The sequence below is a fragment of the Microcaecilia unicolor genome, chromosome 7 (genome assembly GCF_901765095.1).
Source record: "Microcaecilia unicolor chromosome 7, aMicUni1.1, whole genome shotgun sequence".
Taxonomy (NCBI): Eukaryota; Metazoa; Chordata; class Amphibia; order Gymnophiona; family Siphonopidae; genus Microcaecilia; species Microcaecilia unicolor.
Window position 1 is genome coordinate 106,264,992 of NC_044037.1, and position 18,717 is coordinate 106,283,708.

Here is an 18,717-nt window from a genome sequence, read left to right on the forward strand (position 1 = left end):
TTACCCTCTTCTAAGTTGTATCATTATGTAGAGACAAAAATACGAGCTTTGTCTATTGCTGCTCCATCTTTATCGAATGCTTTGCCTGGATACTTGAGATCATGTGATAATATTCAACAATTTAAACGTTCACTGAAGACAAATTTGTTTGTAAAAGTTTTTTTGGACAATTGAAGACTTCTGTAACATTGTTTTTTTTTTGTTTGTTTGTTTTTAGGAGAATTTTAAGTATTGTTCTTATTGTGGATTGTTTTATGTTTAATGAATATTTATGTGGATTTTTGTTACCCACCTTGGATAAAGGCAGGATATAAATGTAGTAAATAAATAAATAAAATGTAGTACACTGCTTTATGTGAGGCAATTTTCAAATTGACTTCCTTAGGACAAAATCCATGGGTACTTTTAACTATAAACTTTGCATTTTCTAAATGTTATTGACTTTTTAACTGATAACTTTTATTTACTCTGTAATGTATCCTAGTGTTGTTCTAGCTCTTTGTTATTCTGAACCACACTGAACTAGATTATTGGGGAATAGCAATACAATTGCTATTCCCCATTATACAATAGAATAATACAATTATTGTATTGTATTACTTTTCAAGAACATAAGAATGTAAAAATTACCATACTGGGTCAGACCAATGGTCCATCTACCCAGTATCCTTTTTCCAACAGTGGCCAATTCAGGTCATAAATACCTGACAGAAACCCAAATAGTAGCAAGTAGCTACTGATCCCAGGGAAAAACAATGGCTTCCCCCATATCTGTCTAAATAGCAGTCTATGGACTTTCCCTCCAGGATCTTGTCCAAACCTCTCATGAGGAGCTTTGTCAAAAGCTTTCTGAAAATCTAGATACACTACATCAACTGGCTCACCTTTATCCACATGTTTATTCATGTCTTCAAAGAAATGAAGCAAACTGGTGATCAAGACTTCCCTTGACTAAAACCATGCTGACTCTGTCCCATTATGCCATGCTTATTTATGTGTTCCATAATCTTATTCTTTATAATAGTTTCCACTATTTTACCCTGCACTGACATCAGGTTTACCAGTCTGTAATTTTCGAATCACTCCAGAACCCTTTTAAAAAATTGGCGTCACATCATCTACCCTCTAATCTATGGACGACTTTAAAGTCAGGCTTCAGATTACTAACAGCAGATCAGCAATTTCATGATTGAGTTCTTTCAATACCCTTGGATACATGCCATCTGGTCCAGGTGATTTACTATTCTTTAATAAGTCGATTGGCTCAATACGCCTTCCAGGTTCACCAAGATTTCTTTCATTTCCTCCACATCATCACCCTTGAAAACCATTCCTGGTATAGGTAGATCTCTTACTTCTTCTTCCGTATAGACTGAAACAAAGAATTCATTCAGTTTCTCTGCTATGTGCTTGTCCTCCCTTAGTGCCCCTTTTGCTCCATCATGATCTAACGGTACCACGGATTCCCTTGCAGGCTTTCTGCTTCTGATGTACCTGAAAGAGTTGCTACTATGAGTTCTTGCCTCTGCTGCAAGTTTCTTTTCATGTTCTCTTTTAGTCTTCTTTATCAATGCTTTGCATCTAGCTTGACAGTGCTTATGTGTTAGTTCCTGGACCAGATGCTCCCTGATGTAGCATTTATCCAGTCAATGTTGGAGTAATTGAAATCAATATTCCACAATATTGTGTTAACCACTATCTGATTGGATTAAGGTTATGTGAAAGGTTATAAACAAATGAAGTTTAATAAAATGAGCATCAACCATCCAGGGTGTGATTACAGTCAATTGAAATATCCTCAGTATAAAAACTCCAAAAATCCAGAGAAAACCACTACTTTAAAAATCAGATCCCAAGGAAATAATATCGAGAACCAATAACATAGCCATACCCCAAATCGAACCCCCAAAATTAAAGTAAATCAAAAAATCAAAAATATTAACACTTATAATTTCAAACATGGGAGATAATCAAACACTTATCTGTGATGTAAAATATTTCAAACCCAGACTTCCACCATCTCAGTTTAGCCTATCAGTCCATTATTCTTAGTTCACAGTATCCATATGCCCCCAATATCAAATCATCTTGAAACTGTGTCCTATTTTATACCTATGGGCAACATGGCACTTATATCCATTAGTGTGCACTACACTTTAGTAAAAGGACCCCTAAACATGCTACCTTGCACAGTGCAGTTAACAAGTACATGTTAGTAAAGTAGATTGTGGTTGAACAGTTTCTGTTTTCTTGTGAATTCTGGAGTACAAGGGGGGGGAGGGGGGAGTTATCACAAGGCTCAGGGAGCAAGTATCACTTTTAATACAAGCCATCCACATTTTAACTGGAACAAGTCCCAAAACCCTGATTCCAGTTTCTGAAGGGCTCAGCCCAAAGAAAATCCAGAAGCCTGAAGATGTAAATGGCTAGTCTCCTGCAGTGCAGAAGCAATTACAGGGTGGTCAGGGCAAGTCAGGCCTTTCTAAACCAGTGGTTCTCAACCTTTCTTCTGTTCTGACACACCTGACAGACAACGTTCTTCTATGTGACACATTGAACACTAAAATTCACAGCTGAATAAAGCATGTCTAAATATTTCATTGTTTAATTATAAGTTTAGTATGAATTTGCTCACCCTATATCAAAAAGCTGTAAGTAACACATCAGTCCTATATTTTTCATTTGTCATACAACAAAACAAATATATATTCAAATTCTGGTGTGACCTCAGTTATAGCAATACAAAATCCCTCCACTGCCAGATACTGTGAAGCAACACAAAAACCTGCAAATATGCTGCTCAGAAACTATATAGCAAACTGAACCTATGGACAGCAGACCTGCAACATGTTCAGTTACGGTTGGAGGCAGCAGTTATTATTGGAGTCGTAGGGAAGTAGAAATAGGGACCAGTACTTGCCTCTCAGGATTGCTGGTCTTCCCAGTTTGTAGGCAGTGATGGTTGTAAAAGAAACACAGGTTTGCTGTCTACACCAAACCTTTTGTGACACATCTCCTCTCTCTTGGGGACCACTATCAGCGGTAGTCCTCCATCTATTGTTCTTGCCAGTGGGGGTGCTCTTTCCCTACCACATTTTCAGTAGGACTCCAGGGAGCTTGCCTGTCCCTAGTGACTGAAAATATAATATTGACGCACCACCCCCCTCTGTGTCCCTATCTCCTCCTCCCCCTTTCCAGTAGTGCCCTCTCTGTGTCCCTATCTACTCCCCCCTTTCCAGTAGTGCCCCTCTGTCCCTATCTCCTCCTCCCCCTTTCCAGTAGTGCCCTCTTTGTGTCCCTATCTCCTCCTTGCTTGTTTTGAACCGAACGGTGCGCGGGAGTGGGGTGGGGGTGGGGTGGAAATAGATTACTCAAATTGGCTTCACCCTCTATTCTGCCCATCTCTCCCATCTGTATGGTCACTTTTTACTTCCCGAAGTGTTCTCCCTCTGGCACCGGCGATTCACAGTCAGCCTGCCAGTGTCGGGGCTTCTCCTCCTCAGGCGTGTCCCGCCTACTCTAAGCAACTTCCTGTTTTCCGCAGAGGTGGAACATGCCTGAGGACGGAGGAGAAGCCCTGACGCTGGCAGGCTGACTGTGTGAACCACCGGTGCCGGAGGGAAAACGCTTCGGGAAGTAAAGGTTACCTTGCGGACAGGAGAGCGCGAGCAGAAGAGATAGCAAAAGATTAAAGACTCGGGAGGGAGCAGAAAAAAATATTTATTGGGTTGAGGCGCATAGGCGCCATTTTTTTAAATAGCTGTTTGGGGAAACGACCACTCCCCCTGCGCCCCACCTGGCTATGCTTCTGACTCTAGCATCATGAAACTATGATTTGGATTATTCTTCCCATGTGCATTTGTCTACATTAAATTTAATCTGCCATTTGTATGCTCAGTCTTCCGATTTCCTAAGGTCTTCCTGCAATTTTTCACAGTTCACATGTGTTTTCACAACCTTGAATAGTTTTGTGTCATCTGCAAATTTAATCACCTTACTTGTCGTACCGATTTCCAGATCATTTATAAATATGTTAAATAGCACCGGTCCCACTACAGATCCATTTAACCCTACCCTCTGTTTTCTATCCAATAACCAATTCCTAATCCACTCCATGACTCTTCACTTTTCTCAGGAGTCTCGCATAAGGAACTTTGTCAAAAGCTTTCTGAAAATCTAGATACACTACATCAACTGGCTCACCTTTATTGACATGCTTATTCATGCCTGCAAAGAAATGAAACAGATTGGTGAGGCAAGACTTCCCTTCGCTAAATTTATGCTGACTCTGTCCCATTATACCTTGTTTATTTATGTGTTCCGTAATTTTATTCTTTATAATAGTTTCCACTATTTTGCCTGGTACTGACGTCAGGCTTACTGAACTGTAATTTCCCAGGTAGGGGAAGGTGGTTGGACAGGGGTTGCTGAATTAAATTTCCTCACCCAGTTGCTACCATTGTAGCATTTTTTTTTTGGGGGGGGGGAGCACTTTTTGCTGTCCTTTAAAGTTTGTTATTCTAAGCGACCACCTAGTTCACTTAATTGTAACCTTGGCCCTGCGTGGTTCATCTCCTTGGAAGGGAACACTTTTTCATCCATGGGTACTGTACATAGATCTGAAAATGCAATCTGCAGTGTTGACCTAAACATACCCCCGGGGAATACCTCCTCTAAATATAGCTATAAGTACTTGCATTGTAGAAATGAGCATACGTATTGAAGGAAGGTAATTTTCCAACAGCTAATTTAGGCATATAAATTGCTCATTGCCCTGTAAATATCTTTGAAAATTGTTCTTCCCATATATAGCATATATTGTGATCTAATATAATTTTTTTTTTTGTTACATTTGTACCCCGCACTTTCCCACTTATGGCAGGCTCAATGTGGCTTACATGGGGCAATGGAGGGTTAAGTGACTTGCCCAAAGTCACAAGGAGCTGCCTGTGCCTGAAGTGGGAATTGAACTCAGTTCCTCAGTTCCCCAGGACCAAAGTCCCCCACCCTAACCACTAAGCCACTCCTCCACTCCAGACACAAACACAGCAAAGGGGACTAAAACAATGACCAGACAATGCTCTAAAGGTTCAAATATTTATTAACATCCAAGACTCGACACGGACTGTGTTTCAGCCACTAGGCCTGTATCAGGAGTCTCAAAAGCATGTCTGCAAATTAATGTGTCCTATAACACTATGCACCATGAAGAACTCAGGCAAATGTCGGTTCCAGCAAAATAGTGGGTAGATCTAGACCCAATGAAATGAATGGTGTAAAACTCTCTCTTGACACCTTCAACACAGCTTATCGCAGAATTCAATTGTAATTGGCAGTAAATAATTGATGATAAATACCAATAGTTGGTGTTAACAAGCACTAATTGTCTTTAATTGGCAGTTGCACACATAACAGACATATGTCTTTATTCTATAAACAACGCGCCTAACTTCTCTCATATACTACTGCAAAGGGGATGTTCACGTGGGAGAGGCATGGGCATGTCAGGAGTGTTCAGACTATTCTTGTGTGCACTTTCTAGAATAATTGCATTTATGCTCAACTACCACATTTAGGCACTGGCATTTACACCAGCCATAAACATGGCGTTAGTGGTTACGGTAGGAAAGCCCTGCGCAGCACATCCCAAGATGCACTGGGCAGGGCGCCACCATTTTGGAGGCGGTACTGGAATGAGGAGGGAGTCTACTCCCTCCTTTGAAAGATACCATAGAGGTGTTTGGGGGGGGGGGGCACTAGGCCACCAGGGTGGGTGAGGGGTAGGGGTAGAGTTGCCCACTGGGCCACCAGGGACATTTTTGGTTTTAGGGAGTTAAGAGGGCTACGGAGCTCCAGCTCCTCTATGCTCTTGTGTCGGGGGGGGGGGGGTTGGGGGGCTGGAAGTCCATTGGACTTCCAGCCCCCCTGTGTCTGGGGGTGGGGGGCAGAAGGCTACTGGCCACTAGGGAACTTGTTTGGGGGGGATAGGGGGGACTGAAGGTCCACTGGACCTCCAGCCCCTTGCATGCGGGGGAGACCTCCCATTTGACACGTCTGGGCTTTTTTTTTTCTTTGACAGCCCAGACCTGTCAAACAACTTCTGTGGGAGGATTGCGCCTTGGGCACATGCCCAGGCACAATCCTCCCGTAGAAGTTCCCGATGATCAAAACTAATAACGAGTATAAATTTGCATTATATTAGTTTTTATCATGAGGGTGTTAATGCCCCACGATGTTCGGTGCTAATTTTCCAGCACTGTTTGGAACAGCGTGGGGGATTTGATCATCGGGGCCTCAGTTTGGCACGTAACTACAGACTTACACTAGTACTCTATAACTGATTTAATGCACAACTCCGCCATTACAGAATACTAGCTTAGCTCCCAGTTTTTTGGCGCCTAAATTTTAACAATCTGTATAGAATTTACCTCAATGTGTTGGGGCTACCTTTATTGGAATATCAGGGGCTTTTCTTTGCCCTTGGCTGAGCTAGTTTTACATTTGGTTTGAGGATGCTAAATAAATATGAAAATGGAATAGGATGAAAATAGGCTTTATGAGCTTGTGACTGTCTGTGATGCTGTGTTACTGATTCTGTCTGGATAATTTTTTTGCTTTATACTCACTACTGTTGGTATGTCCACAGTGAAATACGAGCCGTGCATGAACCCTGGAGTGCCAGAGAATGGCTACCAGACGCTGTACAAACACCACTACCAGGCTGATGAATCTCTGCGCTTCTTCTGCTATGAGGGCTTTGAGCTAATAGGGGAGGTGACCATCACATGCGTACCAGGGCACCCTTCGCAATGGAACAGCCAGCCACCCCTCTGTAAAGGTAAGGACCCTGCATCACTCATTCAACTACCCCTTTTGCAAAGGTAAGCTCCTCCTCCCTCACTTCCTCAAAGATAACACTTCATTCCCTTACAGACACCCTCTGCAAAGAGGAGACCCTCGCTTTCACTCAATCACTGACTCCCTCTACAAAATTGAAACCCGCTCCCTCTCTTTTCCTCTGCAATATCCCCAGAGTAAGACCCCTTTACTCCCTAATCCTGGAAGATGAAAGTGCCCTCCCTCACTTATTATGGCTGACTGCCATATTTGGGTAGGGAACAAATTAACTGACAAGCAATCAGAAGAAGACTGGATTTAGTGGTTTTCTGGGCTCGGTATTCAAAGCAAGCTATTAGTTGGCTGGCAGGTGGCAAACGCATAACTCACTTATGGTGGGAGGCGGGACTGGTGGTTGGGAGGCGGGGATAGTGCTGGGCAGACTTATACGATCTGTGCCCTGAAAAGGACAGGTACAAATCAAGGTAAGGTATACACAGAAAGTAGCACATATGAGTTTATCTTGTTGGGCAGACTGGATGGACCGTGCAGGTCTTTTTCTGCCGTCATCTACTATGTATTTTGTGTCTATGGGGAAAATGCTTAGTAAGAAAGGGTCTAACTGGTTTTTAAGGTTCGTGTTAACAGTGTGTGTTCAGGTTAAAATTTACATTAAACACTTAATATAGGCCTATGTCTTATAAACAAACAAATTGTTTCCAAGTCTTTAGGCATTCAATAGACCATATGCTCAATATCTGAGATTGGATTTCAGCTGAAAGCTCTGGCACAGAATAATAGATCTGGGAATCATTAGCCTACAGATGGGCTTGAAATCCATGCAAGGAGATCAAAGCACTAAGAGAACAAATATAAAGAGAGATGAGATATGGGGATTGATAACAATATAGAAGTGGAAGACAATCCACCAAGAAATATATGAAGATGATATTTTCAAAGCCATTTACACAGCTTTTTATCCAAGTAAATTGGCTTTCTAAAAATTGGCCTTCCTCAATGCAAGTAAATACACTGTATATGCAAATGTTTCAGAACTCATTTACATTTAGCTGCATGTAGAAAAGGCATTCCCAGGACTGTGTTTAGGTCAAGCCATACAGATTCCATTTTCAAACCTATTATTTTCAGTGAAAAACATATCCTCGTAAAAAGCAGGCACTTTGCACATGCAAAAAAAATTCAAAGTGAAAATATGTGTATACTTTTGCTTTGATATTTGGTATAAATTCTGTACATAAAAAGGATCTGTAGACTTTGTCCTAGTGCAGACAGTTTGAAAAGTGCCCCAAAGTTGTGATGGGAGGAACAAGAGAGGAACCAAGAACAAGCAGAACCCAAGCAAGGACAGAGTGTCAAAGAGTAGATAGCCATCAAAAGCGGAAAAGTCAAGCAGAATGAGGAATAAATAGTGGCCTCTAGCCTTAATCAGCAGATCCCAGAGTAAAGTTCTCACAGGAATTACCTTTATTAACAAGAGTACCCGATGTGGTCCACGTTTCGCCCACTATTAGGATGCCTCAGGGGTATAACTAAAATATGGCATTTAGAAATATAAATATCATTTCTATATAATATATAAACAAATGCACAGTAAAAACCAAATATATAAAACAAACCAATTAGGAAACAAAACGTCAATGTAAAAAATATAAAACATGCACAGTGTATGAGGCAAGTGAAGTGTACACTGAAATTAATTGACAATACGTAAGTGAAACCAAATAAAACATGACATGGTCAGTAAAACACATGAGTTAAAACATGTCAAGCATAAAAAGGGCTGTGCAGTGAGTCATGCATTATGATACATTGCAAAAGCACGTTTGGTAAAATCTTGAAACAAAAATTCTCTACTCGGTGATCTAATGCAGTTCTCAAAGGTGTTAAATTGCAGAACCCAAGGTGATATGCATGAAGCATACTATTTTCTGAATAAAATGTGCTACAAAACATATTAAGGTTATAAAATACATACAAGGGCAGAGAAGAATGGAGATGAGGAAAAGGGTAAGATGAAGAGGAGAAGAGAAAGTAACAGGGGAGATGAAAAGGAAACAGTATAGAAGGGAAGGAGACAAAGAAGAAAAGGACAGAACAAAGGGAGGAAGGGACTAGGGAGAAGAGACAGACAGAACTTGTGCCGATAGAAGACACTCCCCATTAAAAGGAGGGAGGAGGCAGCAGCAGCACATAAACAAACCTAAGGGAAGATAAGAGAAGCTGTGGAGGGGAAAGTGAAAGAAGGAAAGAAGGAAAAAAAGGAAGGAGGAGATGGTGATGTGGAGGAAGAGTAAAAAGAGGGAAAGAAAAACTTCAAAGAGAGGTCATGGGGAGTTACTCAGTATTTTCTAGTACACAATAGTGCCAGAAATTGCTGTGTAGGTACCAATATGCCTTTCCTGCAGGTAGGTGCCACCAGTGGGATAATCAGAAAAAAACAGGAAGAGACATTCTTTGCTGAGGCACCGACCTACATAAAAGTCATATTGCTGCCTATAGAACAAATTCTGGTATTATCATGTGTATTAGAAAATGCTGAGTTCATCCCTGTCAATCCTCCTCCCTCCAATCCACTGATAACATGAGCAAAACCTAAAAGTTAAATACTGTGGTCTGTGAACCCTCTCTCTCTTTGTCTCTCCTAGTTACATATGAAGAGTTGCTTGATGACCGGAAGTTTGAAGGTGAGAGAGTGGGAAAGAGAGAGATGGGGTGGGTATAAAAAATATATATTTGATTCTCCCGTTCCAGTACATTCTTGGACATTTACTCCAAGCTTTCACCTCCACATATCCCTTATTATATTCTGGGATTTCTAGCTCAACCATTATCCTTTTCTACATCCAGTGCATTCTAGGATTTTCAGTCTAACCTTTCACCTTCCTCTCCCACAGTGCATTCTGGGACTTCTAGCTCAAGCTCAGAAAAGCTCTGATTGGGCTCCTTTTCTTCAGGAGAGCTGATTTGGGTCATTTTTACCTCATATTAGCTCTAATTGTTTACTTTCATCAGGATACATTTGATTATCTTTGGACTCAACAGTTTCTTCTTACTTCTGTGGACCACCAGCTCAATCAGAACTGGCTTCTATTGGGCAACTACCTAGGTTTTTCCCAATGTTTTCTATTCCCTCTGTCCCCATGACATGGTAGGTTCAGTCGTTACAGAAACAGCCCTCTGTCAAAGTCATGCACCAGAGTTCCTAGAACCTTACAATCATGGGCCCTGAATTTAGCCACTAAATACTGACCTTGAATCCTTCCCTTCTGGGATCTGCAAATGCTGTTTCAGCAGCATCTCCAGCCCCAGCCAACCAGGAAGCCCAATTATTCTTATATAAATAAGCTTTCACCAGATTCTCTGTGCTTGTTGGTCATGGATTGGGTCATACATTCTTCTGTGTCTTTTTATTTTTTTCTCTTTCAGTTACCCAGACAACAGGCCCTTCTCATCAGATGGAAGGTGGGAACATCGCTCTGGCCATCTTTCTTCCTATCATTCTGGTCATCCTCGTGATTGGTGGGATATACATCTATTACACCAAGTGAGTAAGGGATTTTAAGGCAATCAGAAATGGGTGGCAGGACTAAGCTGGGGTTTAAAATAATTACTCATAGATAGCCATTAATCCCTGGATTCTATATATGGTGCCCAAAATTGTGCACCCAAATTGCGCATGCATCTTAATTGAGTACCAAGCTGTTAACTAACAATAATTGGGTGATAAAAATCAATTATTGCAGTTTATTGACTCCATTTAGGATTTGCACATGCATATTGTGAAGTGCTATTCTATATAGATCTGCACACAAATCTTTTAGGGGCCCTTTTACTAAAGAGTAGGTGCACAGCAACGGGCTTGCCGCGTGCCAGTCCGGAACTACCACAGGAACCCAGCAGTAGTTCCCACCCCCAGCAAGAGCCAGTAATGTTTTTGATTTTTGAGGCACTGGAACTTAACTGGCAGTAATCAGGCAGTGCTGTGTGCTGCCTGTTAGCGTGGTAGCCCTCTCCGCCATCTCAATGTGTGGCGGTAAGGGCTCCCCACTGAAATGGCTATGTGGTAAATGATTCATTTATTGCACAGCCATTTCTTTTCCTCCCAAATAGCCAGCCTTCTACCTGCTGCATTAAAGGGGGCCTGATTCTAGCACAGGCCCCCTTTACCACAGCTTAGTAAAAGGAACCCTTAGTGCATAACACAATTGAAAAGGAGGTGTGGCCATGGGAGGGGCATGGGTAGGTCGGGGCATTCGTTAAAGATGCACGCAGTATTATAGAATTTGGGAGATCCATGCCTAACTTATGTGCCAGGATTTACACGAGGTTTCAGTTGGTGCAAATCTTTGTGCCCAAAGTTGGGCGCGGATCCTGGCGCTGAGCACTATTCTGTAAACCAGTGTTTCTCAAGTCGGTCCTGGAGTACTCCCTTGCCAGTCAGGTTTTCAGGATATCCACAATGAATATGCATGAAAATGATTTACATACACCTCCTCCGTTTTATGCAAATTTCTTTCTGACTGGCAAGAGGGGACTACAGGACTGACTTGGGAAACACTGCTATAAACGGCGCAGATTATCTTTGGGTGTTGAAATTGGGCGCCATTTACTGAATCTAGTCCTAAATCAACATTTAAAAAAAATCTTAAACTATTTTTACAAAATCAACCAACTAAACATTCTTCATTTCTCTGTTTTGTCTTGGGGTTGCCTTTCCTTATTTTTTCTCTGCCCTTGTGAACTGCAAGTGATGCATTTGAAGATGTCACTGCAAGGAAAAGTGGTAAAGTGTGTGCTTCTCAGCAGAGGGAGAAAACAGGAGAAGAACCTCTGCAGAAACACATGGGGCCTTTTTTTGCAGGCGTGCTGAAAAATGGACCTACATATGTCCAATACACACGTCTACAACAGCGCAGGCCATTTTTCAGCGCACCTTAGTAAAAGGACCCCCCAGGCAGCAAAGACAGCAAAGATAATCCAGGGAATGAAGGACAAGTTTTGGTTTTGCCTTCGACAGGGTTCACCAGATTCTTTCAAAACAAATGCTGAGAAATTCAGTAAAAAAGACACAACTTCAGCAGAGTGTCTCAGCATCACCTTCTTGTTTCATCTGTTCATCAATATATTTCTCAGCACTTGTTTAGAAGGAATCTGGTGAGCCCTGACAAAGCAAAGCTGAAACTTGGCCAAGTTGGGTCCCTCCTCAGTAAAATCTATCTTGGTGAACTCTCGTCTGTCCTTCATTCCCTGGTTCACCTTTGCTCTCTGTGCTACTTGTCAGTTGATACATTTCCTGTGAAATTATTTGCCTTTTCGTACTTAATTTACCTTTTTGGAAAATAATTTTAATTAAGTTCATTTGTCAACATACAACTTCACAGAACTGGAAAAGTTTTATATAGAGAAATCAACCTCTTCCCTATTCCCTTCCTCTCCCCCCACACCCCAAATTAGCCACTTATACAGAACAGAAAGAGATGGCAATGCAAACTATAGCAGTAAGTCCAAATTGATTGCTATTTAGCTACCTAAGGGGGTCTTTTACTAAGGGGTGTGCTAACGTTTTTTAGCTCGCAGTACAAATCATCTGGTGCTAAGTTCTGAGATGCCCATAGGAATATAATGGGCATCTCAGCGTTTAGTGCCAGCTGATTTTTAGCATGAGTTAAAACTGCTAGCATACCTTAGTAAAAGACCCCCCTAAACTATTAAATAATGCATTACACATCTGGGGCATTAAACAGAACAGAAATGGGGTCCATATCTGAATAAACTGAGATATTTTCTTCTCTACCATACCAAGTATTGACAGTCGCTCCATGAACAAAAAAAGCATCTGATTTCTCCATAACTGTACTGTTGGTGGATCCTGGTGTATCCACTGGATCAATATACAATGCTTAGCCATTAAACAGGTTTTTCTAATAAAGAAGCACTGCTCATCCATTTCAAATTCCAAGTTATCATCCAAGTCCAGCAAGCATAGTTTAGCTACGTCCCATTGTATTTTCCAAATGGTGCCAGATCTGATTCCAAAATCTTGCTATAATGTGTCCCGGGATTGTCTCCAGACTTTATTTACCCATGCTGGATGCATATAAAGCCGATGTAAAAATGTATAATGCATTTCCCAGAGGACTACACCTTCAGGCAAATCTACTCCACGTCTTACTCCCTCTACAAATTCCGCAGCTGTATAATTCTGTACCAAATCTCTCACCCAGTTTGTTCTGTACTTTGAAATGGAGAAATCTGCCTCTTGCTCATATACAGGCCCTTTTACCAAAAAGTGGGTTTTCCACATGATGTGGCCACTTTTAGTGCGGTGGTGCATTTCCATTTTATTCTTTAATGGCCACGCACTAATTTCTCAATTAGTGCATGGCCATTACCATGGGAGCCCTTACCAATACCTATTTTGTTGCCACTAAGGGATCCCTCGCTAACCCCCTGGCAGCGCACGGCAATGTGCCTGTGCTATCCGATTAGCACAGGGCACGCCTACTCTCCACTCATTTTCTTTCAATATGGGATTAACACACATTGATGAGCACAGTACCGCGGGATACCTCAGTGCGTCCCCTGGCAGTGCTTTTTACCATGTGGTAGGCATGCACTAGTGCCAACTGCGGCTTAGTAAACACCCCATGGCGTTTATAATAATGTCCTATAAATCCTTTGGAATCGTCTTCTGCATACCACAACTGAAGAAAAGCCAGATTTTTCCAGCGATTATCTCTTCATCTCTTAATAGTTTGTATATAGTGACACATTTGCATATACTGATATTTATGCTGAGCCCCCAGACCATATGCATTCTGCAACTCGGTAAAAGGCTTAATAAATATCCTCACTGCATATTTGACCCAGTGATTGTATACCCTTTCTCTCCCACTCCCGAAATCCTATGCCCCGCGACCATGGAACAAATTCTTTTTTTCCCACCAGTGATAAAAAAGGGGAGTAGGCACTGGATAAGCCGAAGCACTTCCTTCTTAACTTCCAGCCCACTCTCACTGATTGCAACAGCAAATTATTCTGCATGTGAAAGGGCAGGACCTCTTCATTTGTGTGCAACACATAATTTATAGTCTATTGGTATAAACTAATTGCTGCTCTAATTCCTGATTACAGTAATAATTTGTGCCCTGTACCCAATCTTGTGCTTTCCTCAAAGAACAGGCAATATTATACACTTTTATATTTCGAAGTCCCAATCTCACCTCCTCTTTGGGCACTTGCAAATTGATCGATTTATGTCTTCATATTTTACTCTGCCAAATGAATGTGGTCAGCATTTTCCCCCCAAGTTTATAAATCCCTCCCCATTATCTTAAGTGGCAGATTTTGGGGACCTACAAGCACTTTGGCAATAGGATCAATTTTCTAAGTTGTATCCTTCCACTGAAAAGCAGTGCCCATTTTTTCCACATTTTCAGGGATTAGGCCTTAGTTGCTAGCAGCGGCTTTATATTATGATCATATAAATGAGTAATGTGGTGTGGGATGATAAAACAGACCTACCAACTAGAAACACATCCGAATCAATATGAACGTACCTAAATCTGCACTACCCAAGCTGCAAAGGACTCAAATACAAATCAACTTACGCATCCAGTTTTTCCTACATAAGCACACAACTGTGGAACGCATTACCAAAAGCCTTGAAAACTACGTACGACCACCTACACTTCCGGAGAACACTAAAAACTAACCTGTTTAAAAAGGCATACCCTACCAATCCAACATAAATGCCTGATCTCTGCAACACAACAAAACTAAAGTACGTAATGGACATAACACAACTCTTCCGTTGTACGATTTCCTTATGTGGCTGTACCACATGAACTTTATCTTACCACAGCATCACTTTGTATTTGTTTACACCAGAGTCTGCAAATGCCTCTCCGGTACTATGTAAGCCACACTGAGCCTACAAATAGGTGGGAAAATGTGGGATACAAATGTAACAAATAAATAAAATTAATAAATATTTTATTTCCCCTGGGGCACATGCCAAGGGAAAGGACCCAATTGCTTGTTTCTCCCTCTTAGTCTGCAAATGCAACATTAGGGATTACCCTTGATTGACTTTAAGACCTGAGAACCAGCTAAAGGAATTAAAACAAGTTGGCACCCATGATGGCAATGTGGCCAAACAACAATATATTTTTATACCTGGAATTTCTCTATCCTGACATAGCTTTTATGCCAAAGGTTCCATACATAAAACATACAAGGCTGGAGACAACAGGCACCCTTGCCGGATGCCCTTCTCTATTGGAAAGGGCAGAGATGTCTTGCTAGTGATAATAATCATGTAATAACTATATCCACTGTAATATTTATTTATTTTATTTATTTATTTGGAGCATTTGTATCCCACATTTTCCCACCAATTTGCAGGCTCAATGTAGCTTACATTTGCCGTAGTGGCGATTGCCATTTCCGGTTAACAAAATTACAAATGGTATTGCATTAAGGTGCGTGCATACATGGTAAAGAAGAATACATTATGATATTGCATATAGCTTCGTGTGTGATAGCTTGGTCTATTTAACATAGTTATTAAAGGGTATTGCATTAAGGTGCATTCATACATTTTAAATAAGAATTCGTTATGGTAGTAGGTTAGGTCATCAATTACAAAGAAATCATTTTCGACATGAACCAGTAAATCCAAACTTGGATAATAAGTTCCATGTATAGGACCATGTTGCACTGTCAAATGCTTTTTCAACTCACTAAGTCCGCATCTAACTGCTTGTGATGGACTTCATGATCTGCTGCTATCACATTTCTAATATTAATGCAGCCTGCCCTACTTTGCACAAATCCTGCCTGTTGCCTACCTGTTAATTTTGGCAAAACTTTATTAATTCTGTCTGCTATAATTTTTGCATATATTTTAATATCAGTGTTAAGTAAAGAGATGTCAGCATGAAGATAATGTACCTGGCATCTTCAATATAGCTGTAATTAATGCAGAATTTATGTTTGGCCTGAACCCGTTGTTACTTACGGCTTCAGTAAAGACCGCTGCCAATGTGGATGTTACCTGGTAATCTAAAATTTTATAAAATTCAACAGGGAGCCCATCTGGGCCTAGTGTTTTGTGATTAGCAAGATGTCACATTGCTTTGACAGTCTCCTCCATTCCGCAGTTGGAGCATTCATCTATTCTAATCTTCCCCACTCAATTCTGGTCATTCTATATGCTGTAAAAAGCTTTCCATTTCTAACTCATTCAAATCCACACAGGCATAAAACTTTTGGTAATATTGCTTAAATGCTCTATTGGTATCCACATTCTTTATTAACCTTTTTCCATTAGTGTCCACAGTATATGGAATAAATTTAGCTCCTTGTGCTGTGTGTGTACCAGTCCTGGCCATACAAGTTCCACTCTTATTACCATATCTGTGAATAAAAAATCACCCTCTGTGCCCTGTGATGTAAATCCATATTTAGTAGCCTTTGGGTATTGAGAAATTGCTCTCTTGTCTTTAATTGACATTTTTGGGGAGCAATGTGTTCCATAGCTAATAAAATCTTGTGCATTTTATTTACTACAGTATATTTTGTAATAAGAAATTATAATATCATTAACGCACGGTATATGTGATTCTTCCTTGGGGGAAGGGTGTTACTTGACTAAGGATTGATACAGTGATTAGAATGAAAGTTGCATGTTTAAGACCAAACCCTTCCATGCTTAGATAGCAAGGGTTAGATAAGTTGAGGGTCCTTCTAAAATCCTAAGGGCTGTAACTAATGGACTTTAATCTCTCTCTCTCTCTCTCTCTCTCTCTCCCATCATCTCACATCTTCCATTAGGTTCCAAGGAAAGTCAATATTTGGGTTTTCCTTCTCCAATTCTCACTCTTACAGTCCCATCACCGTGGAGTCAGACTTCAACAACCCACTCTACGAGGCAGGGGTAAGGAAAACTATTCAGCAGCTAATCAGTACCTCCAACACTGCCATACACTAGATCAACACTCATCAAAACCTACGTTGCTGTTTAACTCCAATGAAATCATGGCTGCCATACAATAATCACTAAAATCTTTTGACAGTGTTATTTACTAGTTCTAACATTAAATCAAAATCTCTGATGCTGCTATCTACCATTGAATTCCAAGGAGATCAATGTTGTTCACATGCTGGCTAATCAGATCCCCCAACATTGTTTTGTACCTGCTCCAGTGAGATTCCTATTTCTTATTACCACATAAGTGTTAGTTAAGCAGTTGATGCTACTGATACCTACTCCAAGGGCTCACTGCCACCATACAAAAGCAGTCAAAACCTTCCAAATGTGCTATATACTAGCCTTAAGGAGACTGACAGTGATGCTCACTAGTTACTCAAATCCTCCAGTCATTACCGTATTAATGTCTGTGTCATTCATGGGCTGGGCGCCTTGGTCGCATGGACCCATATATAAGAGGAGTGAAAGAAGAGCTGTCCCCTGGAGAGAGAGAGAGAGAGAGAGAAAGAGAGACAGACAGACAGACAGAGACAGAGAGAAGGAGGTTCTCATCTGTTCTTCCCCTTGGAGGATAGTAACACAGGAGGAAGACCAATGTGGCCAGGGCCGTGCCAATCAGGTAAGCGGGGTAAGCATGGCAGTGGGGGCGCCGTCTTTGGGGGGGCACCGCCGCACCATGCTTACCTCACCCTCCCACTCCGCAACAAGAAGATCCCTTTCCTTTTGTTTTCTTTAATATTGCTGACAATTCCTGTTAGTGTGGCAAGTGGTGAGCGATCATTTTCACCGGGGGGGGGGGGGGGTGGGCGCCAACTGATAGTCTGCAGGGGGGCGCAGAGGACCCTAGGCCACTGCCTGCAAGTGGCACTCATGGCCACTGCTCCTTGTCCTCTCTTAACAGGGTAAATTAAACTGTAAACAGGAAGTACTCAAGTCAAGATGGAAGGGTGGCCATGATGACATCTCTGTTATACTGTCCCTATGAAGCACATGCAGTCTGGAGTAGATCAGGAAATAGAGAAGCTGCTGCAGTCTGCTATGACAAAAAGGAGCTGAAGGCAGAAGGTGCAACCTCTGGGTGGAGGAGGCGAGTAGGGGCAAAATGACAATAGGTGCAACCCTGAGGTTGTGGAAAAGAAGGGAGCATGAGATGTAGGGAGAAGTGTAGCTTTGATGCCACATAAATATTTTGAGCCAGTGACATTAAGTTGGACTCCTTGCTGCTGAAAAGAGAGGAACTGTTAGCAGTGTTGAAGCCTCTGGTTCTTGAAGAAGAGAATAACTAGAAATGTGTAAAACAGACCAGGGGCTGCTGAGAAGACAGAAGCTGTAGAAGCAGATGCAATCTTGAAGCCGAAGAGATGAGAAGAATTGCTGGCAGCAGGTGTGACCAAAAGAAGAGCATTTGACTCACTGGAAAGAGGAGGGAACAAAGGGATAAGGCAGAGCACAGCAGAGAAAGAGGATTAGGGATACTAAATAATGAGAGAGCGAGTACAGGAAAGGGAAGAGAACAAAACAAAAGGGAGAAAGGGGATAAAAGCAAATGCAGGAAGAAAAAAGTGATATAATGCTGTGCGAAGGAGGTGAAGGAGGTCTTGAAGAGTGAGCTGTTTGGAGGAAAGATGAAAAGCAGTGATTAGGAGACAGGGAAGCAAAACAGAAAGGATGGTTGAGCAACATCACTAGGTAGATTAACAAGAGATTTACCAGCCAGTATTGGTCCCGAAAGAAGACTTAGTACTATCCTTGGATTGAAAGAGAGTGAGAAGAGCACCCTGATCACTCTGGACCTTGAGACAGGGATAGAAGATCCAGTGAGAGACAAATCTAGAATCTGAGAAAAGAGAGACAATTCTGAATGA

At 41.5% G+C, this 18,717-nt stretch overlaps 1 protein-coding gene across 1 annotated transcript in view; it reads left to right on the forward strand.

Moving 5' to 3' along the window:
- Positions 1 to 18,717, forward strand: part of SEZ6L2 (seizure related 6 homolog like 2) — a 104,122-nt gene that overhangs the window by 82,862 nt on the left and 2,543 nt on the right. Inside the window, exons 15-18 of the mRNA XM_030210802.1 lie at positions 6,647 to 6,838; positions 9,504 to 9,542; positions 10,285 to 10,402; positions 16,696 to 16,798. Coding sequence (XP_030066662.1) covers positions 6,647 to 6,838; positions 9,504 to 9,542; positions 10,285 to 10,402; positions 16,696 to 16,798 — 452 coding nt within the window. The remainder of the gene's footprint in view (positions 1 to 6,646; positions 6,839 to 9,503; positions 9,543 to 10,284; positions 10,403 to 16,695; positions 16,799 to 18,717) is intronic.